General features: G+C 39.4%; 2 protein-coding genes across 5 annotated transcripts; both read left to right on the plus strand.

Annotated features, from left to right (window-relative positions):
- The first annotated feature begins 315 nt into the window (after positions 1–315).
- LOC139578236 (troponin I, fast skeletal muscle-like) lies at positions 316–8241 on the plus strand. 4 transcript variants are annotated; one of them, XM_071405578.1, is made up of 8 exons: positions 316–579; positions 809–899; positions 5835–5867; positions 5958–6000; positions 6152–6280; positions 6453–6542; positions 7573–7749; positions 7860–8241. In XM_071405578.1, exons 3-8 carry the CDS (start codon positions 5860–5862, stop codon positions 7953–7955), a joined length of 543 nt encoding a protein of 180 aa, XP_071261679.1. In that variant the 5' UTR covers positions 316–579; positions 809–899; positions 5835–5859; the 3' UTR covers positions 7956–8241. The 4 variants fall into 4 exon arrangements, with proteins under 4 accessions (XP_071261679.1, XP_071261678.1, XP_071261680.1 ...); XM_071405577.1 differs by having other exon boundaries at positions 316–899; XM_071405579.1 differs by lacking the exons at positions 316–579; positions 809–899 and adding an exon at positions 1117–1374.
- Positions 8242–14441: 6200 nt separating this feature from the next.
- On the plus strand, positions 14442–24005 carry LOC139578240 (troponin I, fast skeletal muscle-like). The gene is made up of 6 exons (XM_071405587.1): positions 14442–14789; positions 15148–15184; positions 15355–15483; positions 15640–15729; positions 15859–16032; positions 23566–24005. The coding sequence occupies exons 1-6, from the start codon at positions 14782–14784 to the stop codon at positions 23650–23652; spliced, it is 525 nt and encodes a 174-aa protein (XP_071261688.1). The 5' UTR covers positions 14442–14781; the 3' UTR covers positions 23653–24005.
- The last annotated feature ends 1450 nt before the right edge of the window (positions 24006–25455 follow it).

Consider the following 25455-nt stretch of genomic DNA (forward strand, 5'->3'; position numbering starts at 1 on the left):
ATTTTCTGCCAGTTTTTATCTTCTTTTGTTTTTCCTGATGTAACATCTGTTGTTACATCAGGAGTGATGGTTGCTCAATTGCCTTACAGTACACAGCCTGACTAGACTGTGCAGTATGATAGGCACAGTGTTATCACGTGATATGGAGTGAAGTGCCACCAATGTCTATCACTCTAGAATCATATTCACAAGTCCTCTAGAGGAATTGCCAGCCAGTGATTTACAACCTGACTGACAGATATAATGTGACCTGACCATATTAAACCCTCAGTAATAGCACATTCTGACCTTACCCACTGGGCATGGACGTCAATTCAACGTCTATTCCACGTTGGTAATTTCATTGAAACATTGTTGATTCAACCAGTGTGTGCCCAGTCGGTAGAAGTTTGGCTAATTGTATGTTCTGGTTTGCTAGAGGTACAGTATCAGTTGATAGTAAACAGTAGTTAAGAAACAAGCAGAGCACTATTGGTTGTTGCCTGGGTAACCACTTATTGGATATAAAGAGATGTTGTCAGGTGGTGCAGCTGTGGAGGGTGTGAGTGAAGAGGAGAAGAACTCTTCTTGGGAAGTGGGGTAAGTGAGGCGAGCCGCGAGGCAGGCCTAGTGCCTGGCCATGGCTCTGTTAATTGATTAAATATGTGAGAACTGATTATAAATGTTAGTAATTAGGTAGCATTGATGGATGGTTTCAAGTAGCACTCAAGATGTTTCCAGTTTCATTCTTTCATCCACAGTGAAAAATGGAGTTAGTAGAGAAAAAGATATCCATGAACCATCCTTGTCCATCTTACTTGTCTTTCAGTGGGAGATCTGAAAGTGACAGAACTGTCATCAGGTCCTTTGGGCGCCTCAGAAGCCACGGACATAAATCTCAGACACATGATGCCTCCGAGGTACGACCAGTTCAATAGTTTGGCATCCTTTTACGATAAACATCATGGGTGCCAGTTGCACGTCTGGCCTTCTGATAATGTGTGAATTATAGCATTCTCTATTACTGTTGGTGTGAGTGGCCTTTAAAGTTCTGAGTACTGGCCATGCATGCTCCTTATGGGTGATGGCATATGCTAAATAAAAGATGATGAAATAAGAACAACCATCTTGAAGGACGTGTTATTTATACTAGAGCCGCTGGGGGAGGGGAAGGAACAGGGAAACACCGTACTGTATTTCATGACCTTGTCAGCCCATTGGTTTGGTCTGTAATCCGCTTCCATAAAGAGAAATGGAGGATTATAGCGAGGGATCAGAAAATGCAATATATACCTTCTTAACACTTGAGCTGCCTGCGATCAGTCAGTCAGTTGGGGATCCCTTAACAAGCCTGTGCTGCTCTCTTTATTCCCGAGGTGAGAACCAACGCTTACAGTATGTCCCTCTCTGTCTGTTCTGTACTTCTAACTAGTTAGACACTATCTGAAGGAGAGAAGATTTATTAAGATTTTACTCAGGTTTTAGTTTTCGGAGAAACTACATTTTTCTAGCTATGATATACAGAAGCATTGTGGTCTTTGCGCTAACTTATTAATGAGAAATTGCAGAATTATAGTGATATGCCTATTTAATGTCAATACTTGGCTGTTGGTTGAGGAAAATAAGATTGTTTTATAAAGATTTTAGCATGTGAAATGCATTTTAGTTTGTGAAATGAATGGGAATTGTATTGTGTATTGCAATTGTATTGCACTGTAGCTAATTATTCATTTGTATTTGGTTGTTATTGTTGGCTCTAGTCCAAGAGTGTTAAATGTCTTTCCTGTAGTCATAAACTGATGCGTTTGGATTGTTGCTTTATGTAGTACTGCTCTTTCTACATGACATCTTATTCTTATTCAAATATATTTAATCTCTGTCACTAATGTTTAAATGACTCAAATGATATATAATTCGAAAAATACTGACAACAAAGTTTTCAAAATCATAACTCAATTACTCAATTACTTGGTTTATTTCAATACATTTTATAGATATTTTTTTTGTTTTGTACAGTATTTCATGATTTATTTTGTCGGTGTATCTTAATTTGTAAACTTTCAATAGTAGTATTTGCATAAGAAAATGTTCTCAGGTACCAGTAGTGTATTGAATGTGTTTTAGTAAGCAGACCGTATAATTATCTATGGGGTGGTAAATGATAGATGTAAATGGACTGATGATGTGACATGTAGAAATGGTACACCACCACAAGACATAAATCTGAAAGCGATCGTCAAATGTTTTCCTTCCTCTCAACACCATATTTTAGACATACCTACACAGCCTGTTACAACGTTATAGACATCTCTGATACATCACCTAATTGGCAATCTGGACAAATATATATATAAATATATATATATATATATATAAAAACATAAACATATATATATATATATATATATATATGTATATATATATACAGTACCAGTGAAAAGTTTGGACACACCTACTCATTCAAGTGTTTTTATTTATTTAGACTATTTACATTGTATAATAATAGTGAAGACATCAAAACTATGAAATAACACATATGGAATCATGTAGTAACCAAAAAAGTGTTAAACATATCAAAATATATGTTATATTTTAGATTCTTCAAAGTAGCCACCCTTTGCCTTGATGACAGCTTTGCACACTCTTGGCATTCTCTCAACCAGCTTCACCTGGAATGCTTTTCCAACAGTCTGGAAGGAGTTCCCACATATGCTAAGCACTTGTTGTCTGCTTATCCTTCACTCTGCGGTCCAGCTCATCCCAAACCATCTCAATTAGGTTGAGGTGGGGTGACTGTGGAGGCCAGGTCATCTGATGCAGCACTCCATCACTCTCCTTCTTGGTCAAATAGCCCTTACACAGCCTGGATGTGTGTTGGGTCATTGTCCTGTGGAAAAACAAATGATAGTCTCACTAAACGCAAACCAGATGGGATGGCATATCGCTGCAGAATGCCGTGGTAGCCATGCTGGTTAAGTGTGCCTTGAATTCTAAATAAGTGTCACCAGCAAAGCACACCCACACCATCCCACCTCCTCCTCCATGCTTCACGGTGGGAGCCACACAGATCATCCGTTCACCTACTCTGCGTCTCAGAAAGACACGGCGGTTGAAGGCAAAAATCTCAAATTTGGACTGATCAGACCAAAGGACAGATTCCACCGGTCTAATGTCCATTGCTCGTGTTTCTTGGCCCAAGCAAGTCTCTTCTTATTATTGGTGTCCTTTAGTAGTGGTTTCTTTGCAGCAATTAGACCATGAATGCCTGATTCACGCAGTCTCCTCTGAACAGTTGATGTTGAGATGTGTCTGTTACTTGAACTCTGTGAAGCATTTATTTGGGATGCAATCTGAGGTGCAGTTAACTCTAATGAACGTATCCTCTTCAGCAGAGGTAACTCTGGGTCTTCCTTTCCTGTGGCAGTCCTCATGAGAGCTAGTTTCATCATAGAGCTTGCTGGTTTTTGCAACTGCACTTGAAGAGACTTTCAAAGTTCTTGAAATGTTCAGTAATGACTGACCTTAATTTCTTAAAATAATGATGGACTGTCGTTTCTCTTTGCTTATTTGAGCTGTTCTTGCCATAATATGGACTTGGTCTTTTACCAAATAGGCTATCTTCTGTATATCACCTATAACTTATCAAAACACAACTGTTTGGTTCAAATGCATTAAGAAGGAAATAAATTCCACTATTTAACTTTCAACTAGGCACACCTGTTAATTGAAATGTATTCCTCATGAAGCTGGTTGAGAGAATGCCAAGAGTGTGCAAAGCTGTCATCAAGGCAAAGGGTGGCTACTTTGAAGAATCTCAATTATAAAATATATTTTGATTTGTTTAACACTTTTTTCGTTACTGTATGATTCCATATGTGTTATTTCATAGGTTTGATGTCGTCACTATTATTCTACAGTGTAGAAAATAGTCAAATTATTTGTATTATTTTCTACATCTACAATAGACTGACATCTTTACTAGACCCGGTCCAAAATCTGTGCTATGTGATGTTTGAAAAGACAACATTTCACTAGCCGGCGGGCTAGTTGGGTACATTTTCAACTAACCCGGTGTGAAAAGTTCTAGCCATCGTCAACCATAATTTCTATCCCTGCATGTCAGCTCACAAGAGTTGCTGTACTGTAAATACATCTATGCCTGTTTAGTTGAGCTTATTGAAGCTGGAGTGATACTATTTCAATTAAACATTTTAAAAGTAATGTGCAGCTCTGTGAAGTTCCCTCTCTTCTGCAAGTATGAAGGACGAGAGTTTTTCAGAACGGTACTGCTTTAAACAGTATTATTGGACATTCATGGCTTTGGTTAATTGCACAATAAACTAATCTGAATTTGAATCTGAACAATAATCACCCCGGATAGAAAAAGAGATATGCTAAGAAACACATTTTTATAATACATACACTATCGTTCTAAAGTTTGGGGTCACTTAGAAATGTCCTTGTTTTTGAAAGAAAAGCTGTGTACTACTCCCTTCACAGAACAGTGCACACTGGCTCTACGCAGAATGGAAAGTGCACCGGGGCCTCCCACTCCTCTTTCTATTCTGGTTAGAGCCAGTTTGCGCTGTTCTGTGAAGGGAGTAGTACACTGCGTTGTACGAGATCTTCAGCTTCTTGGCAATTTCTCACATGGAATAGCCTTCATTTCTCAGAACAAGCATAGACTGACGAGTTTCAGAAGAAAGTGCTTTGTTTCTGCCGATTTTGAGCCTGTAATCGAACCCACAAATGCCGATGGTCCAGATACTCAACTAGTCTAAAGAAGGCCAGTTTTATTGCTTCTTTAATCAGAACAACAGTTTTCAGCTGTGCTAACATAATTGCAAAAGGGTTTTCCAACGATCAATTATCCTTTTAAAATGATAAACTTGGATTAGCTAACACAACGTGCCATTAGAACACAGGAGTGATGGTTGCTGATAATGGGGCTCTGTACGCCTATGTAGCTATTCCATGAAGAAATTAGCTGTTTCCAGCTACAATAGTCATTTACAACATTATCAATGTCTACACGTTATTTCTGATGAATTTTATGTTTTTTTAATGGAAATTTGCTTTTCTTTCAAAAACAAGGACATTTCCAAGTGACCCCAAACATTTGAACGGTAGTGTATATTCAGTGTAATTAATCATGGAGAATGGAGACAGTTGAGTGAGTACAATGAACTGACCTGATGGAGCAGCAGCAGTTATTTTTGAGACAAGGCCTAACGTCTTGGTCATCTAAGGGATGTTCTAGAAGGCAATGGCAGGGCTGGTGGCAGGGCTGGCACCACCAGCTGCGGTGTTGGGTTACTGTGACCTCTCAGAGACAAGCCTACAATAACACAGAGCCATTTTAGACAAGATCTGGGCCCAATTTAGATCTCCTCAACACAAGATAACTTCCCCGTCTCCAGGGAAACGATACCCAGAGCCCAGACCAAAGATTTGGAGTCGACTGAGTTTAAGGAATTCGGAATGTATTCTTATCACTTGTCTCAATTACAAAAGCAAGTAAGAAGAGCGTTGTAAATCATAGCTGCATGCCATGGCCCCCGTTGGAAGTAGGGCTGAACAGGGATAATTGTAAAAAGGGACAGACTTAATAACACAAATTAGAAATAGCCTCTTATTCAATGTGCTTAAAAAATATATACTTTTTTCATGCTTTGACTACTTTTTTGTATTGACCGGTCTAGCATTCTCCATGTACCTTATCCTATATAATAGTATCAGTAATCCTACTGGTGTAGTTTTGTAATTGGTATAGCTGAGGATATACCAGTATTGTTGGTATAATGTTTGCTATTATGAGTACATCATTCATGTTTACTGTTGTTTTGCATTTCTAGGAAGTGAAGACACAAAACAGCCAAGATGGCTGAGTAAGTATAGGCCAATACTTTGTCTACATGTTGTGTTTCAAGTGTTTAGGTAGTTGTACTTAACCTGACTTTCTTTCCTTGGTCCAATAGCAAGAAAGGCAACGTGTCCTCAAGCCGTAAGCACACTCTGAAGGTAAGGAATCCCACACAGCCATTTTAATGTTTTACGTAGAATAAAACATGTAATAATGTATAAAAATCATAATATAACATACTTTTAAAAAGTAGTAAAACAAAGGGAGATATAGGTCAATTATCTGTCAACTGTCATAATTTGTCTCCAGAGTTGTATGCTGGCACTTGCTAAGGATTGGCTTGAAGCTGAAGCATTAGAGAAAGTTAAAGAGAGGGAGAGATACATGGAAGAGAACTGCCCTCCTCTGGAGATGTCCCACTCCAAGGATGATTTGACGGTATGATATTCAGATATTCAAAGACAGACATTATGAAAACATATCATACCTGCTTGATACAGTGTGTTGTATGAATTGTGCTTCTATCCGGATCAGCTGTACTAAGTTCAAGCATAAAAATAGGTATTGTATGAAGACAGTTACATTTTCCTTTGTTGCATTCTTTCATTAGGAGCTTTGCAAAAAGATGTACGACAAAATTAATGTGATTGATGAGGAGAGATACAACTTAGAATATAAAGTGATCATGGTTTGCAATGAGGTAAGCAACTGTCTTGTCTGTTCCGTTTTTTAATGTTTCAATATAAATATACAGTGCCTTCAGAAAGACTTATTACACATTTTGTTGTGTTACAGCTTGAATTAAAAATGGATTAAATAGATTTTGATTCTCACCTATCTACACACAATACCCCACAATGACAAATTGAAAACATGTTTTTAGATATTTTTGCAAATGTATTAAAAATGAAATACAGAGACATCTCTGAGTAAAATCACCTTTGGCTGTGATGACAGCTGTGAGTCTTTCTGGATAATTCTCTAAGAGCTTTCCACACCTGTATTGTGAAACATTTGCCTATTATTATTTTCAAAATTCTTCATTCTCTGTCAAATTAGTTGATCATTGCTAGACAACCATTTTCAGGTTTTGCCATTGATTTTAATGTAGATTTAAGTCTAAACTGTAACTCGACCACTCAGTAATATTCACTGTCTTCTTGGTAAGCAACTCCAGTATTGATTTGGCTTTGTGTTTTAGGTTATTGTCCTGCTGGGTCTTGAAAGGTGAATCAATCTCCCAGGGTCTTGAAAGGGTCTTTGTGGCTGAATTTGTGTTTGATATTCACTGCTCGACAGAGGGCTATAGAGATGAGGTAGTCATTCACAAATCATATTAAACACTATTACTGCACACAGAGTGAGTCCATGCAACTTATTATGTGACTTGTTAAGGCTTGCCATAACCAAGGGGTTGAATACTTATTGACTCGAGACATTTTAGCTTTTCATTTTCTAATTGACTTGAAAAAATTTCGAAAAAAGAATTCCACTTTGACATTATGGGGTATGGTGTGTAAAAAAAGTTTATGAATGTTAAATTCAGGCTGTAACAAAATAACATTTTGAAAAAGTCAAGGGGTGTGAATACTTTCTGAAGGCACTGTATATACAATATATATATATAACAGTATATATGGTATATGATAAATATATTTTATATGTATACAGTTCCTTTGTTGAGCCCACCTGAAACACTGATTTTCCTGTTCCAAAATTCCACCCACTAGGTTTTAGACCTAAACATAAAAATAGTTGACCTGAGGGGCAAGTTCAAGAAGCCAGCTCTGAAGAAAGTGCGTATGTCTGCTGATGCTATGCTCCAGGCTCTGCTGGGCTCCAAGCACAAGGTGACCATGGATTTGAGATCCAACCTGAAACAAGTGAAGAAAGATGAGAAGAAAGAGGTGGGTCCATTAGGTTGGATATCGCATCGGGAGATATTGTCAATGTTGAACGAACTTTAGGCCTTGATATTCTACACTTCATTGTCTTCTCACCCTTTCTACCATCACAGGATAAGGAATTGCGTGACGTTGGTGACTGGCGTAAGAACATTGACGACAAGGCTGGTATGGACGGCAGGAAGAAGATGTTTCAGGGAGATAATTAGATCATTTGGCTGTGTTTGTATGATGTGACTGACTACTGTCCTGTAATGTCTTACTGTCAACCACATATTGATTGATACCCATTACAACCAGTACTGTAACTATATGACACATCTTTGTTTCTTTTGAAGACACAAAATAAATAGAAGGAAACAGAAACAGAGAGTAAGAAAGTCTTCGGAAGATGTGTGTAATGGTCTGTCTGTTGATTTACTGCTTTACTCCCTGTAGTAGAGTAGCCTACTGTACAGTGACAAACTTTTCAAATAAATTGTCTTAAGGAAATCATTCAAAATGTATATTATTTATATTTTGTCATTCTGATACACAAAGAGAACTCAAATGCAAAATCTTGCAACCACTTGCAGTGGTTCCCTGGTGATGTTCTAGACTGGAGTGCCGAGTTGCCCATATCTCTTTCTTTTCAAAAGTCACAAATGCAGATCACTCCTATAGTTAAAGATGCGTTATAAAGGTTTTGATTCATTTCAGACAGTCGTTTTGAAAGTAGCCCAAAACGGGCTCCTGAAAATAGTGCACAATTGTGTGCAACGTCACCCATTTTGTATGATACGTTACATCCTCCAAATAAAAAAAAATTATAATCTTAAAATCCCGTTCAATCTCTTTAATACTCCTCTCCGATTTTCTAGTCTAATTTGAGCAGCAGGTACAGTAACACGTTTCTTGAGGTTTTGAAATCAATGCTTTCTGTCATGTTGTACCACGTTATCTGGAACATTATTCAGTTACTGTTGGATAAAGAAAACTTCATGTTAAGTAAAATCATGATATTTGTTTTATAGATTTTATATTTGTTTTTAAGAGTTATTCATTCAACAGTTCAGGCTAATATGAGAAAAAAAAACGTCAACAATTGGGCTCAGCAATTTTTTCTGCAGTCTTTTTGAGGTCTTTGTCACTGAAATTAAGGTGAGTTACTTCATTATTTTGCATTTTTCCCTTTTGTATTACATAGTAAAAGCAAGTATATTATTTCATTGTTCACTTCTTACAATTGAAACAAATTGACTAAGCAATTTCATGTTTTCAAAATTGTAGTTAAATGTTTCCTGTCTACAATTTGCATTTACTGTATTTTATTATTTTCCTACTCTCAACAGATAAATACTCACTTAAACATCAGATGGAATCTTATTGATGCTTCAGTGGTAAGTGTCTTTACAGTGCATCCGGAAAGTATTCAGACCCCTTGACTTTTTCCATATTTTGTTATGTTACAGCCTTATTCTAAAATTGATTAAATATATTTTTTCCCTCATCAATCTACACAATACCCCATAATGACAAAGCGAAAACAGATTTTTTTTGGTGCAAATTTATCAAATAAAAAAACTGAAATAGCTTATTTACATAAGTATTCAGACCCTTAGTTATGAGACTCAAAATCTAGCTCAGGTTCATCCTGTTTCCTTTGATTGGACATGATTTGGAAAGGCACACTCCTGTCTATATAAGGTCCCACAGTTGACAGTGCATGTCAGAGCAAAAACCAAGCCATGAGGTCGAAGGAATTGACCATAGAGCTCGAGACAGGATTGTGTCAAGTCACAGATCTGGGGAAGGGTACCAAAAAATGTCTGCAGCATTGAAGGTCCCGAAGAACACGGTCGCTTCCATCATTCTTAAATGGAAGAAGTTTGAATCCACCAAGCTCTTCCTGGAGCTGGCTGTGCGGCCAAACTAAGCAATCGGGGGGAGAAGGGCCTTGGTCAGGGAGGTGACCAAGAACCCGATGGTCACTCTGACAGAGCTCCAGGATTCCTCTGTGGAGATGGGAGAACCTTCTAGAAGGACAACCATCTCTGCAGCACTCCACCAATCAGGCCTTTATGGTAAATCAGGCCTTTACTCCCGCTTGGAGTTTGCCAAAAGGCTCCTAAAGGACTCTCAGACCATGAGAAACAAGATTCTCTGGTCTGATTGAGATTGAACTCTTTGGCCTGAATGCCAAGCATCACGTCTGGATGAAACCTAGCACCATCCCTACAGTGAAGCATGGTGGTGGCAGCATCATGCTGTGGGGATGTTTTTCAGTGGCAGGGACTGGGAGACTAGTCAGGATCGAGGGAAAGATGAGCAAAGTAGAGAGAGATCCTTGATGAGAACCTGCTTCAGAGCGCTCAGGACCTCAGACTGGGGTGAAGGTTCACCTTCCAACAAGAAAACGACTCTAAGCACACAGCCAAGATAATGCAGGATTGGCTTCGGGACAAGTCTCTGAATGTCCTTGAGTGGCCCAGCCAGAGCCCGGACTTGAACCCGATCGAACATCTCTGGAGAGACCTGACAATAGCTGGTCAGCAACCCATCCAAACTGACAGAGCTTGAGAGGATCTGCAGAGAAGAATGGGAGAAACTCCCCAAATAGAGGTGTGCCAAGCTTATAGCGTCATACCCAAGAAGACTCAAGACTGTAATCGCTGCCAAATGTGCTTCAACAAAGTACTGAGTAAAGGGTCTGAATACTTATGTAAATAAGATATTTCGCTTTGTCATTATAGGGTAATGTGTGTAGATTGATGAGGGGAAAAAACGATTTAACAATTTTAAAATAGGGCTATAATGTAACATAATGTGGAAAAAGTCAAGGGCTCTGAATACTTTCCGAATGATTTGAGGATTTGTATTTATTCTTCCAGTAGCACAGTTTACATGCATATTCTGACAAATGTAACAAGTTATTTTAAGACACAGTGGCCGTGAAAGGGGGTGTAGGGATATGCAAAAAACCCAGCAGTGGGATATGAGAATGAAAAACCCAGCAGCATTGTAGTTCTTGACACAAACCGGTCTGCCTGGCACCTACTAACATATCTCTTTCTAAGGCACTTAAATATTTTGTCTTGCCGATTCACCCTCTGAATGACACACATACACAATCCATGTCTCAATTGTCTCAAGGCTTAAAAATCTTTCTTTAACCTGTCTCCTCCCCTTCATCTACACCGATTGAAGTTGATTTAACAAGTGACATCAATAAGGGATCATAGCTTTCACCTTGATTCACCTGGTCAGTCTGTGTCATGGAAATAGCAAGTGGCCTTAATGTTTTGTACACTATAGGACAAATATAAGCACCCACCAAATGATTCTTATTATATAGAAAGCATTTTGTCCAGATGTCCCCCTCGGTTAATAAAGGAATTTGCAGAGGATCTAGCTAGTTTCAGTTTAGTTTCAAGTTTTATTAGTCGTATGTAAAAAACACGTAGTATACAAAGTCCAACAAAATGCTTACTTGCAGGTTCCTTCTCAACAGTGCAAAACAATAAGAAATAATAAAATATAAGAACATAAAGTAAATGGCATTTGAGCATAAGTATAATACATGAAGGCACAATTTATAGTCCAATATGTACACGTGTATCAGGGAGGACTGGGGGGGCAATCTCTGGTGGTCACACACTTAGTAAACACCTATTGGGTTATGTACCTTCAGTGTGGTCCCCAGTCCTAGAAAGAAAAGTGACTGGAGACCAATCTCTACTCCATCCTGTCTGGGCAAATTCCAGGAAAAGTTCATTGTGAAGAGCTTCTACCTAGTTGCTCTTCAGGAATGCAAAAGCCAGTTTGCATACTTGGCTAAACACAGCACAGCAAATGTGCTGGTCAGACTCATACACACCTGGCTTACAGAGACAGACTTAAAGCAATCCACGGTGGTTCAGGTTCTGCTGGCGGACATGTCAAAAGCTTTTGATCGCGTCGACCATGCTAAACTCCTCCAGCATCTGGCCAGTCTGGGTCTGTGTCCAAGGCTACTCACCTGGCTTCACAGCTACACAACAGGGAGAACACAGAGGGGGATGGCAAATGGAATGTACAGCTCATGGATAGAGGTAACATCTGGGGTCCCACAGGGTGGGGTTGTCTCGCCTTACCTCTTTCTGCTCCACATGTGCACTCGGAGAGTCATCTTTGATTTGTCCTGTTCTTTAAGGCTAGAAAACATTGAAAATGACACCTCAATGGAAGAGGAGGTGAAGTAACTGGATGAATGGGCGGCAGACAACAACGTACTTCTGTCCAACTAAGAATTTGTTTCTCTGGAAATCCTCCCCAGCAGGCTCCAATGATCCTGGGTAGACAGGTTGTTCCAGTTGGAACAAAATACCTTGGCTTCCACTTGGACAACCAACTCAGTGGTAACCAACATATTGACCAGGCAGTGAAAAGAGCTTCAAAGCATCTACCCTTCCTGACTGTGATGGCAAGAAACAGTCTTCCCACTGATGACCTTGTGGAAATATTCACCACACTGATCCCACCATGCCTTGAGTACGCCAGTGTGTTGCTGGTGAGCTCCACAAAGAAGCAGCAAGCTGCACTGGACATGGTACAGAAAAGGACAAGCAAGATAATAACAAAAAATAGAGACATCCCACTGACTCTTCACCCTGTTGCAGGATAACTTTCCTGTAATGCAGGAAATGTAAAACTTCTAGTGTATTTGAGGTTTAAAAAGGCTTCTGAAGTTTGTAATTCCCACTTTGAAATTTCAGACTTGATTTTCCCTTACGAAAAATGTATCAACCCCTACAAATATGTCCATTAATTATAATACACACAATACTTCCCATTTCCTGTTGCTTGCTGCAAGATTATTTTCCTGCTGTAGCAAACTGCCTCAAATGAAGATCCTACATCTCCACATAATCTCCTACCACAGAGAAGGGGAGACAGTACTTGCAGAGTCCTCCGAAACCAGAACTAATTGTCCAGCATCAACGCAAGGACAAATAGGCTGAAAAATTCTGCTATACAGTCTTGGTCTTCACTGTACGTTTGTAACTCATTTTGCAATTGACAGGCGGTTAAATAAATAAGCATTACAACTAGAATAACAATCTTGAAGAGTTGCTTATCTATATGAAGGCAGCAGGGAGGTTGGGTTGTGGCTAGAGTTACAGCAGCTTGCTGAACCATTGGTCTGGAGCGGGACTTCAATCCAATTGCGGGACTTCAATCCAATTACATAAAGAGAAATGCAAAGTTTTGCGATCACAGTATGCCATTAAAACCCTCATAACATTTCAGTTGCCTGTCACAGTCCCAAATGTGTGTACTGCTCGATCGCCAGCTTTCTCTAACAGGTGAGAACCTCTCACCTGTCTATCCTGACTCTCTATCTGCTCCCTGTTTTCAGCTTGGTTAAGCCTCACAGGATTTCAGCAACTCCACTGGCTTTACTGTTCTGGATTAGCACTCCTCCTTCAGTGTGGAAACCCTGCAATCAGCTGCACACGTGAGATCAGACCAGATGTCTCTCTGTGTGTAAAAGTACTGTTTAAATTGGTTTAGATAAAGCTTTGATGATAAAGAAACTAGTGATAAATCTTTAATGTTGAGGGGGGATATAGTCCTGTCAAAACACCCATATTATAGAGCATTTTACAACAGTTGGGTCTAATCCTGAATGCTGATTGGTTAAAAGCGCCAACACCGGCTTCTCGAGCATTATCACTTATTTAACAACTTTGCTCACTTGTCTTTTAGTCATAAAATTGTCATAAAATTAATATCACAAGAAATAAGAATGTGCAGGGTAAACATAGTTATCTTGTTTAATACGTTTGTTTGAGTTCAATATTGTCTGTAATGTAGTGTTAAATATATCTAATTTTGTAACTGACGTCACCGAATCAGAAGTGGCAAATTCTGGCGAACATTGATGTTCAATGAGGTGTAGCCAATTCTTGGGAACATTGCCAGCTACTTGATATTTTGAAACCAGACTCCTACATGAGCAATTCATTTAGAAAGCTATACTCGTCAGTCTACTTTGACGTCAGTGGACATACATTTAATTCGATTTTGTCAGTTGTCATGTATTTATGTCATGTGCATCATGCCAAAGTACATTTGGTTTTGTTTACAAATGGAATGATTTTTTGTAAGTTTATAATTACTAGCATTTCCATTTTGATTGTTGTTGGATCTTCAAAGATTAGTTTGAAATCGTTTAAATTTGGAAAGCGAATATGTCTTGGGTCGTCACATACATCACTGATAATCACCTCTGTCCTTCAAGACCACATCCTCAGTCACTGGCAGATGCTTACAAATATTGTAAAGTACATGTAGCATGTTTCATCATTTTGTCCAATCATTTTTTTTTATGGGGCAGAAGGTTGCGTGGTTGTAAATCTATTGATTATTCTGTATGTTGGGGATGAAGCTCCTTCAAATCGTCCTTGGCCGTCTCAGTGGTGTCCTGTGCTACAGTAAGGTTTGGAGGCACATGAGAAAGTGTTAGGTTATAATTGACCTGCTGATGACAACTGACAGTATCAGAAGAGAATCCCAAGAAGACAGCTGGCTCCTTCCTTAGACACAATTTTAGAAATGAGCTCCTTTCCCTGAACACAGCAGGGAAATAACTATCCTAACCCTCTGAGTGAAACTGGCGTCAGTGTGCTGCTAACAGTGCTGTCCCTGTCCCCTTGCTGGGCTTGAACTAGTGGTCCTCTGGTCGCAAACACACGTGACCGCCAAACCAGTTGTGCTGTAGAAAAGGATCCAATTCGATAGCGCCATTGGCGCCATTTCAAGCTAGCTGTGGAGTGAGCTTACGGCACATTCTTAATTGTTACATGAGGAAGCACAATGTTACCTCTCATTCATCGAAGTCAATTCTGTTTGGTAAAGAATTGCTATTGGTATTCAAATGCTGTTCAAATGAAAAAAAGTTGTCAAGAGTGCATAAATATTTGCAGGTGTATTGTATATTCTCTGTGTTGAGTTAATTACATTGTTGTATTGTCGTTTCTTTCCAAAGGGGTCTGAAGCAAACAAGAGGCCAAGATGTCTGAGTAAGTTCCAATATGTTCTTATGATATCAGTGACTATATTTGTCTGCCCTGTGTGAATAATATTAACTTCACTACTATATTGGTGTTCATCAATGGAATAGCCTCTCATTAGGGGCGAGTGGGGTAAGATGGGACATTTTATATATGCTCAATATGGAAAAATAAATATAGCATTCACTCTATGATGTATACTTTATGATCTTGGACATCCATGTATACAGTATCAATAAATTGCCTTTTTTATTAATGGTTGGAAACTCATCTTTACCTCTCCAGTGCCCCATGTCCCATTTTTTTTTTAAATCAAAAATGTAAACATTTCTAGGAAATTCACACATCTTTTGATCAACTCTTTTAGGAAAAAAATGGCATCGAGTCGCAAGCATCATCTGAAGGTAATTTGTTACAAGTAAAAAAAAATAAAAAAAAATTGGAAATAAACTTTATCTTGAGCACAATATATTATAATATTACATTATACTGAAAGTCTTTGTGTGTTGTGATGTGTATTCCACTGTTAACCTTCATCCAGTTGTGTCACTATTCCTGCTTCTCTCTTCTCCAGAGCTTGATGCTCCAGATTGCTAAGGGCTTGCTAGATGCAGAGGCCATAGAGGCAGTGGAAGAGAAGAAAATGTACATGGATGAGAATTGCGCTGCATTGGACATGCCTGGGTCATTGGCGGAACTGCAGGTACAGTATCAAATGCTTAAACTACATTTTCAATCTACACTGTCAGGAAATTCACTTTCGTTGCCCCACAGTGCAGGTGGGTTGTTTTTATTACATTCAGTTCTTAATTTCAATCTTTAGTTGTTCAAGGTTCCTTTTGTTAATAACCTCCTGCAGGAACTGTGCAAGACAATTCATCACCAGATTGATAAAGTGGATGAAGAGAGATATGACCTGGCAGGCAAAGTGGGCAAGTGTGACAAAGAGGTACAGAAACCATAATTAATCTGTCAAGTGAAATCCTATTGTAGCCATTTGAGGTTGATTATGTTTGTTGATTTTCTCTCTTGTTAAGAGTGCAGATCTAGTCTTTTTCCTGACTTCCTCTCTTCACAGATTGAGGATTTGAGGATTAAAGTGATTGAGTTCCAAGGCATGAAGAAGCCAGCTCTGAAGAAAGTACGTATGTCTGCTGACTCCATGCTCCAGGCACTGCTGGGCTACAAGCACAAGGTGTCTATGGATTTTAGAGCCAACCTGAAAGAAGTGAAGAAGGAAGTCAAAGAGGAGGTGGGTATTTGTGTGGAAACCTACAAAGCAGAGAATTGGTATAATACTATGGAAGGATATCAGTGCATACTCATGGGAAGATGTAAGATGTTTTGAGTTGGGGAGGTCACCTTTATAAGAAAGCGGTGCCTGTCTCTATCATCGAATTTGCGTATAGTGGCGCAGAAGACAGAAGCAGAAGACATTCTATGATTTAGCAAAAGCATTTCATGCAATTCTACATAATTTTACATGAAGGGAGACATTTGCAAAATATTTTTTAATACCAAACAAACAACCGTAATGACAGGGTACTCTCACCCTGAAACAACCGTAATGACAGGGTACTCTGACCCTGAAACAACCGTAATGACAGGGTACTCTGACCCTGAAACAACCGTAATGACAGGGTACTCTGACCCTGAAACAACCGTAATGACAGGGTTCTCTGACCCTGAAACAACCATAATGACAGGGTACTCTGACCCTGAAATAACCATAATGACAGGGTACTCTGACCCTGAAACAACCGTAATGACAGGCTACTCTGACCCTGAAACAACCGTAATGACAGGGTATTCTGACTCTGAAATAACCGTAACTAGAGTGTACTCTGACCCTGAAACAACCGTAATGACAAGGTACTCTGACCCTGAAATAACCATAACTACAGGGTACTCTGACCCTGAAACAACCGTAATGACAGGGTACTTTGACCCTGACAAACTGAGATCAATAGAAACAACCTAGTCTTGAATGCAACCAATAGCCTAGGCCAAGTATTCCCAAACTGGGGTACGCGAAATGCCGTCGAGGGTACGTTAAATAAAACATTTTTAAAAATCTAAATATATATATATATTTTTTTTTTTCCTTCACATTTTCAAACAGTCCATTTATATTTTCCAACGGGTCTATACATTTGGGTGAGGTTTTTTTCTCACCTGAGTAGCCTTGTTTCACTGGCAAAAATGAAATTAAACCATCTAGTGTTCAGCGTAATAACAACACAATGTCAAATACAGGTAGCCTAGTCAAATAATGAACATCCAATCACATTAACCGTTACTCTCTTGCGGGAATTCCACTAACGGACCGTAAGTAGTCAAATGTAGCTGCTGCTCATTCTGTTTGCTCGAAAATTAATAAATGGTTAAAAAAAGTAAGGCCTGCGTCCATAGAGACACATACCAGCTCTACTGGTAGTACTGCTACAACCAGCAGTACTACGCCTACACCTGTCTGACACAAGTTGTTCTGCTTCCACGAGTACATCCAATGCTAGCATCAGTAATTTTACATTTGTTATTAGCCCAGCTAGCATGGACACTGACAGTTGTGAATCTGATGCAGCCGAAGAGCTACTGCCCCCTTACCCGGGAAAGCACCGAACAACAGACAGGGTCCATGGACCATCGAAGATGTGCAAATATGATGAGAACTACATTTATTTGGGGTTCACTTATATTGGGAGTAGGGCCTTTCCTCAGCCACAGTGTGTTATGTGCAAAAGTACTATCTCACAACTCGATGAATCCTTCACTCTTGTGCAGACATTTAGAAACAAAACATGCCAATTTGAAAAATAAGCCACATTTTTTTTGAGCGAGAATTAAGACGACTTTCGAGTAGTAAGACATGTATAAAAGCAATAGTTCCATTAATAAGAACAGGCTAGAAGTGTCTTATATGGTGAGCTACCGAGTGGCTAGGACAGGCAAGCCCCATGCTATTGTGGAGGACTTAATTCTTCCTGCTGCTGTGGATATGGCTGGGACAATGCTGGGGAAAAAGGCCCCCAAAAACTATACAGACAATGACCTCATCAAACAACACTGTTTCACGACGCATCAGTGACATGGCAGGAGATGTCTTGAAACAATTACTGGTTCGCATACAAGCCAATGAATTCTATGCATTACAGCTGGATGAGTCAACAGACGTGGCGGACCTGGCACAGCTCCTGATAAATATTAGTTACGTTTATAGGGGGTCATTAAGGAAGACATCCTCTTCTGGAAACCAGGACAACAGGAGAGGACATTTTTAAAGTACTGGACAGCTTTGTGACATCAAATGGACTTTGGTGGTCAAGATGTGCTGGTATCTGTACTGATTGGTGCAAAAGCCATGACAGGGAGACATAGTGGAGTGGTAATGTGAGTGCAAGCAGTTGCTCCTGACCCCACTTGGGTACACTGCACTTGGGTATTTTCTGCACTGTGCAATGATATGGGCAGCGACCATGTAAGTGCGCTGGTTATCAAGGGGCAAAGTACTGACACGTTTCTTGAATTGAGAGACGAACTTAAAGTTTTCTTTACTGACCATCATTTTCATTTGTCTGACCGCTTGCATGGTGACGAGTTTCTCACACGACTGGCCTATCTGGGTGATGTTTTTTCTCGCCTGAATGATCTGAATCTAGGATGACTGGGACTCTCCGCAACTATATTCAATGTACGGGACAAAATTGGGGCTATGATTAAGAAGGTGGAGCTCATCTCTGTCTGCATTAACAAGGACAACACACAGGTCTTTCCATCATTGTATGATTTTTTGTGTGCAAATTAACTCAAGCTTTCGGACAATGTCAAATGTGATATAGCGAAGCACCTGAGTGAGTTGGGTGTGCAATTACGCAGGTACTTTCTCGAAATGTATGACACAAACAACTGGATTCGTTGTCCCTTTCTTGCCCTGCCTCCAGTCCACTTACTGATATCTGAACAAGAGAGTCTCATCAAAATTGCAACAAGCGGTTCTGTGAAAATGTAATTTAGTCAGAAGCCACTGCCAGATTTTGGATTGGGCTGCGCTCAGAGTATCCTGCCTTGGCAAATCGCTCTGTTAAGACACTGATTCCCTTTGCAAACACGTACCTATGTGAGAGTCGATTCTTGGCCCCCACTAGCATGAAAACTAAATACAGGCACAGACTGTGTGTGGAAAAAGACTGAGACTCTCTCCAATACAACCCAACATTGCAGAGTTATGTGCATCCTTTCAAGCATACCCTTCTCATTAACCTGTGGCAAGTTATTCACCATTTTTTGATGAACAAATAAGGTTTTATATGTAAGATGGCTAAATAAAGAGCAAAATTATTGATTATTATTATATTGTTATTTGTTCCCTGGTCCTATAAGAGCTCTTTGTCACTTCCCATGAGACGGGTTGTGACAAATGTTTAATAAATGTGTGTGTGGCAGGCTTACAACGATGGCAAAAAACAACATTTAAGAGTGTGCAAACCCTGGTGCTAGAGGGGGTACGCAGCTGGAGGTTGAATGTTTAAAGAGGTACGGGACTATAAAAAGTCTCTCAGTCCCTGCCGCTGAAAAATATCCCCACAGCATGATTCTGCCACCACCATGCTTCACTGTAGGGTTGGTGCCAGATTTACTCCAAATGTGACGCTTGGCATTCAGGCCAAAGAGTTCAATCTTGGTTTCATCTGACCAGAGAATCTTGTTTCTCATGGTCTGAGAGTCTTTGGGTGCCTTTTGGCAAACTTCAAGCGGTGTGAAAGTGCCTTTTACTGTCTGGCCACTCTACCATAAAGGCCTGATTGTTGGAGTGCTGCAGAGATGATTGTCCTTCTGGAATGTTCTCCCATCTCCACAGAGGAACTCTAGAGCTCTGTCAGAGAGACCATTGGGTTTTTGGTCACCTTCCTGACCAAGGCCCTTCTCCCCCGATTGCTCAGTTTGGCCGGGCAGCCAGCTCAACGAAGAGTCTTGGTGGTTCCGAATTTCTTACATTTAAGAATGATGGAGGCCACTGTGTTCTTGGGGACCTTCAATGTTACAGCCATTTTTTGGTACCCTTCCCCAAATCTGTGCCTCGATACAACCCTGTCTCGGAGCTCTATGGACAATTCCTTCAACCTCATGGCTTGGTTTTTGCTCTGACATGCACTGTCAACTGTGGGACCTTATATAGACAGGTGTGTACCTTTCCACATCATGTCCAATCAATTGAATTTACCACAGGTGGACTCCAATCAAGTTGTAGAAACATCTCAAGGATGATCAATGGAAACAGGATGCACCTGAGCCCAATTTTGAGTCTCATAGCAAAGGGTCTGAATACTTATGTAAATAAGGCATTTCTGTTTTTTTTATTTTTAATATGTTTAAAAAAATCTAAAAATCCGTTTTCGCTTTGTCATTATGGGGTATTGTGTGTATATTGCTGAGGATTTTATTTTGTTTAATCTATATTTTTGTTTAATTTATTTTGTTTAATCTTTTTTAGGATAAGGCTGTAATGTAACAAAATGTGGAAGAAGTCAAAGGGTCTGAATACTTTCCAAATGCACTGTATGTGCGCTCAGCGGTGATGGCAGACGCACTCGTGCCAATAACCTATCCCTCAAAGATACTTTGTAAAACAATGCTGTTCGCTCAATATTGGGAGTTGATCAAATATCAGTAGTGGATAAAGTACCCAATTGTCAAACTTGAGTAAAAGTAAAGATACCTTAATAGAAAATGACTCAAGTAAAAGTGAAAGTCACCCAGTAAAATTCTACTTGAGTAAAAGTCTAAAAGTATTTGGTTTTAAATATACTTAAGTATCAAAAGTAAAAATCATCTAAATATGAATAATAAAAAATTCCTCATATATTTACAAACCAAATGGCAAAACTCAGACATATTTTACAAATGAAGCATTTATGTTTAGTGAGTCCGACAGATCAGAGGCAGTTGGGATGACCAGGGATGTTCTCTTAATAAGTATGTGAATTGAAAAAATGTCTGTCCTGCTAAGCATTCCAAATGTAACGAATACTTTTGGGTGTCAGCGAAAATGTGTGGAGTAAAAAGTACATTATTTTCTTTAGGAATGTAGTGAAGTAAAAGTAAAAGTAGTCAAAAATATAGATAGTTGAGTAATGTACAGATACCCAAAAAACTACTTAGGTAGTTCTTTAAAGTATTTTTACTTAAGTACTTTACACCACTGTCAAATATTTTGTTAGCCTAACAACAGACTATAGACAGATTAGAGTCTTCTGTATTCAGCAGTAGCTATTTGCTTTCCAAACTGTTTTTCCCATTATTGTATTTTGAAATATTGCGAAAGACCAGGCAATTTTAGCTGCTCACTGTTCACAGTGGCGACTCAACAATCAGCTGTTTGATATTTGCCACAAGTGCTGCCCAAATTGCAGCAGGCGTCCTGACTGTATGCGCTTGTGATTACACACAATCCACAGCTAAAGAAGCTATTGATCCTCTGTCGCTAAATTAAGCTCTCTGGTACATTCATTTGAATGATTTCATTTATTGTTGTACAGACAGGAACCTATAACTTTGCCAAATCTATTTAAATGTATCAGAGGGTGCTGCAGCACCCCTACTTCTAGAGACGGCAGGAGCGGCAGGAGCGGCAGGAGTGGTAGAGATACTCTCAATGATCGGCTATGAAAAGCCAACTGACATTTACTCCTGAGGTGCTGACCTGTTGCGCCCTCGACAACTACTGTGATTATTATTATTTGACCATGCTGGTCATTTATGAACATCTGAACATCTTGGCCGTGTTCTGTTATAATCTCCACCCGGCACAGCCAGAAGAGGACTGGCCACCCCTCATAGCCTGGTCCTCTCTAGGTTACTTCCTAGGTTTTGGCCTTTCTAGGGAGTTTTTCCTAGCTGCCGTGCTTCTACACCTGCATTGCTTGCTGTTTGGGGTTTTAGGCTGGGTTTCTGTACAGCACTTTGAGATATCAGCTGATGTAAGAAGGGCTATATAAATACATTTGATTTGATTTGATACTTCACGAGGCTATGTATCAGTCGTGACCAAAAGTTTTGAGAATGACACAAATATTAATTTCCATAAAGTTTGCTGCTTCAGTGTCTTTAGATATTTTTGTCAGATGTTACTATGGAATAGTGAAGTATAATTACAAGCATTTCATAAGTGTCAAAGGCTTTTAATGACAATTACATGAAGTTGATGCAAAGAGTCAATATTTGCAGTGTTGGCCCTTCTTTTTCAAGACCTCTGCAAAGTCAATTAACTTCTGGGCCACATCCTGACTGATGGCAGCCCTTTCTTGCATAATCAATGCTTGGAGTTTGTCAGAATTTGTGAGGTTTTGTTTGTCCACCCGCATCTTGAGGATTGATCACAAGTTCTCAATGGGATTAAGGTCTGAGTTTCCTGGCCATGGACCCAAAATATCTATGTTTTGTTTCCCGAGCCACTTAGTTATCACTTTTGCCTTACGGCAAGGTGCTCCGTCATGCTGGAAAAGGCATTGTTCGTCACCAAACTGTTCCTGGATGGTTGGGAGAAGTTGCTCTCGGAGGATGTGTTGGTACCATTCTTTATTCATGGAGGTGTTCTTAGGCAAAATTGTGAGTGAGCCCACTCCCTTGGCTGAGAAGCAACCCCACACATGAATGGTCTCAGGATGCTTTACTGTTGGCATGACACAGGACTGATAGTAGCGCTCACCTTGTCTTCTCCGGACAAGCTTTTTTCCGGATGCGCCAAACAATTGGAAAGGGGATTCATCAGAGAAAATGACTTTACCCCAGTCCTCAGCAGTCCAATCCCTGTACCTTTTGCAGAATATCAGTCTGTCCCTGATGTTTTTCCTGGAGAGAAGTTGCTTCTTTGCTGCCCTTCTTGACACCAGACCATCCTCCAAAAGTCTTCGCCTCACTGTGCGTGCAGATGCACTCACACCTGCCTGAGCAAGCTCTGTACTGGTGGTGCCCCGATCCCGCAGCTGAATCAACTTTAGGAGACGGTCCTGGCGCTTGCTGGACTTTCTTGGGCACCCTGAAGCCTTCTTCACAACAATTGAACCGCTCTCCTTGAAGTTCTTGATGATCCGATAAATGGTTGATTTAGGTGCAATCATACTGGCAGCAATATCCTTGCCTGTGAAGCCCTTTTTGTGCAAAGCAATGATAACGGCACTTGTTTCCTTGCAGGTAACCATGGTTGACAGAGGAAGAACAATGATTCCAAGCACCACCCTCCTTTTGAAGCTTCCAGTCTGTTATTCAAACTCAATCAGCATGACAGAGTGATCTCCAGCCTTGTCCTCGTCAACACTCACACCTGTGTTAACGAGAGAATCACTGACATAATGTCCGCTGGTCCTTTTGTTGCAGGGCTGAAATGCAGTGGAAATGTGTTTTTGGGATTCAGTTAATTTGCATGGCAAAGAGGGACTTTGCAATTAATTGCAATTCATCTGATCACTCTTCATAACATTCTGGAGTATATGCAAATTGCCATCATACAAACTGAGGCAGCAGACTTTGTGAAAATGAATATTTGTGTCATTCTCAAAACGTTTGGCCACGACTGTACAGCACATTACATTTGAAGTCAATTTTTTTTGTCATATTAAATTATTTTATTGACTAATATCACTCCATATTGACTAAAATCACTCTATGAATGTACTTTCTTTCCTTTTTACAAAACCCTTAAAGCTCAAATTTTAAATAACCTAAACAAATAGCTTAGATTCTCTCTTGACCGGATCTCTCTGCTGTAACACCCACTCTACCCTTACAGGACAAAGATGCAGTTGGTGACTGGCGTAAGAACATTGATGACAAGGCAGGCATGGACGGCAGAAAGAAGATGTTTGAGGCCGCATAAACGCTGTGGCACGACTCAGTCCCATTTCACCTGCCTTTCTCTGTGTCCTAATAATAAGTCAGTTGTTGTCAGCCATGGCTGTATTTTGTGTTGGATATATAAAGTGGTATTGTGGTTAAGTCAGATGTGGATTTGTATGACCATGTTGTCGACTGAGATAATTACCCTTTTCACAGCAACTTGAACATATTTTGAAGAACACTTACTGTATGAAGAAATGTACTTAAGTATATATGACTGAATATTAAATAAATATTTGAACGTTTACAACTGGAATAGCATTTTTATTTTGCTTGCATTTCTTTTAGGGTTTTGTGATTAAAAAAAAGAGAACACGACTTATGCAGTTACCTACTTGATTTGGGTATGAGTAGCACACTATTCAATGTTATTCAATAGCAGATAGCAGTTAGAAGCTAGATGTAAAAAAAAAAAAATGTAACGACTGAAGGACTTTAATCTTAGGACATCATTTCTTAGAACATGTCACACACACCAAAAGGTATAAGCTCTGTATATTCTCTCTCTCTCTGCTGAATCCTGCTGTAATTATGACTCCTAGAATTGGTAGCATCTCTTTCTTGTTTGGGATTCTTGTGCATGGAAACTGATACCAACATATTTAGGCTAGGATTTAATCAATTGTAAATTTAATCAATTGTTCAATACTAATACTAATACAAAAATATAAACACTAATTTTATATGAGAAATGAAAAATGAATATATTGTAACATGTTATAACGACTTTCATGACTACGCATTAATAAACTATTTATAATCTATTAGTAAATAAGTATTTCATTATTTGTAAACATTTATAAACATGTATACGTTTTTATAAGCATAGAAAGCATTACATTTCATAAGCATTAGTAACATGTGTTTTAACTTTGGCCTATAATGGCTAATTCGTGAAAGTTATTGTAAAGCATTACCGAATATTGGATTGTTAGTATTTCTCAAAAGAAAATCAGCATGCATAGTGTGTTGACCAGGGTAGTTGAGTATTCATGATGTTTTCTTGTATTCATGATGAAAAACCTATATTTTCTTGTGTCTTATGACACCATAGGTTGGTGTTGTATCTTGTGACATCTCCGCTGTAGCGAGAGCAAGACCGCGGTGGACTAGCATGGATATGACGCCCTCTACTGCCTCACCGTAGCACACACAACTGCAGGTATGGGAGAAATAAGAAACCTGTTGGCTGGCCATAGTAATCAATTCAGATATGGATCATCTGTGTAATAGATCATCTTTGCGTTTTTGCTTACTACAGCTTTGATGTGATTTATTGACGAGTGCTTTGGTTTTATTGTCAATTACAGTGTAGAATTCAATCTGGGTAGATGCAAAATTGAGAAATCTGGGTAGATATATATATATATTGAATGGAAAAAGGATATTAGGTGAGTGATGTAAGGATTGTTTTTAGATCATGGTGCTTTATGAGATAAAAGAGAAATGGTTGTAGTTGTGATTGTTAAAGCCTATTGGAGAAATAACTCTGTGTGAACAATGCATGGCAATATCTTCTATAACTGATCAACCAGATGATGCATGTTTCCCCTGTCTGTATCTCTTCTTCTTGCCTGCAGTAAGGCACATTTGCAAAACCGTTTCCCTTACTTTCAAGGTGACACTTTTCACTGGGTATCATACTTCACAGTCTGTGTCTTTAAAGGACAAATTAGATGATGCCTACAATATCAGTGTAGTGTGGTTCAGTTGGTAGTGCTTGGTACTTGCAATGCCAGGATTTTGGGTTCGATTCCCACGTGGGACCTGTACGAAAAAAATG

This window comes from Salvelinus alpinus, chromosome 6 (genome assembly GCF_045679555.1).
Source record: "Salvelinus alpinus chromosome 6, SLU_Salpinus.1, whole genome shotgun sequence".
Taxonomy (NCBI): Eukaryota; Metazoa; Chordata; class Actinopteri; order Salmoniformes; family Salmonidae; genus Salvelinus; species Salvelinus alpinus.

What these genes read in the sequence shown, in the direction of transcription:
- LOC139578236 (XM_071405577.1), top strand. An exon ending in GCCGTAAGCACACTCTGAAG is followed by an intron (nt 6,001 to 6,151) that starts GTAAGGAATCCC and finishes ATTTGTCTCCAG; the next exon opens with AGTTGTATGCTGGCACTTGC. An exon ending in AGAAAGATGAGAAGAAAGAG is followed by an intron (nt 7,750 to 7,859) that starts GTGGGTCCATTA and finishes CTACCATCACAG; the next exon opens with GATAAGGAATTGCGTGACGT.
- LOC139578240 (XM_071405587.1), top strand. An exon ending in GGTCATTGGCGGAACTGCAG is followed by an intron (nt 15,484 to 15,639) that starts GTACAGTATCAA and finishes AACCTCCTGCAG; the next exon opens with GAACTGTGCAAGACAATTCA. An exon ending in TGGGCAAGTGTGACAAAGAG is followed by an intron (nt 15,730 to 15,858) that starts GTACAGAAACCA and finishes CTCTCTTCACAG; the next exon opens with ATTGAGGATTTGAGGATTAA.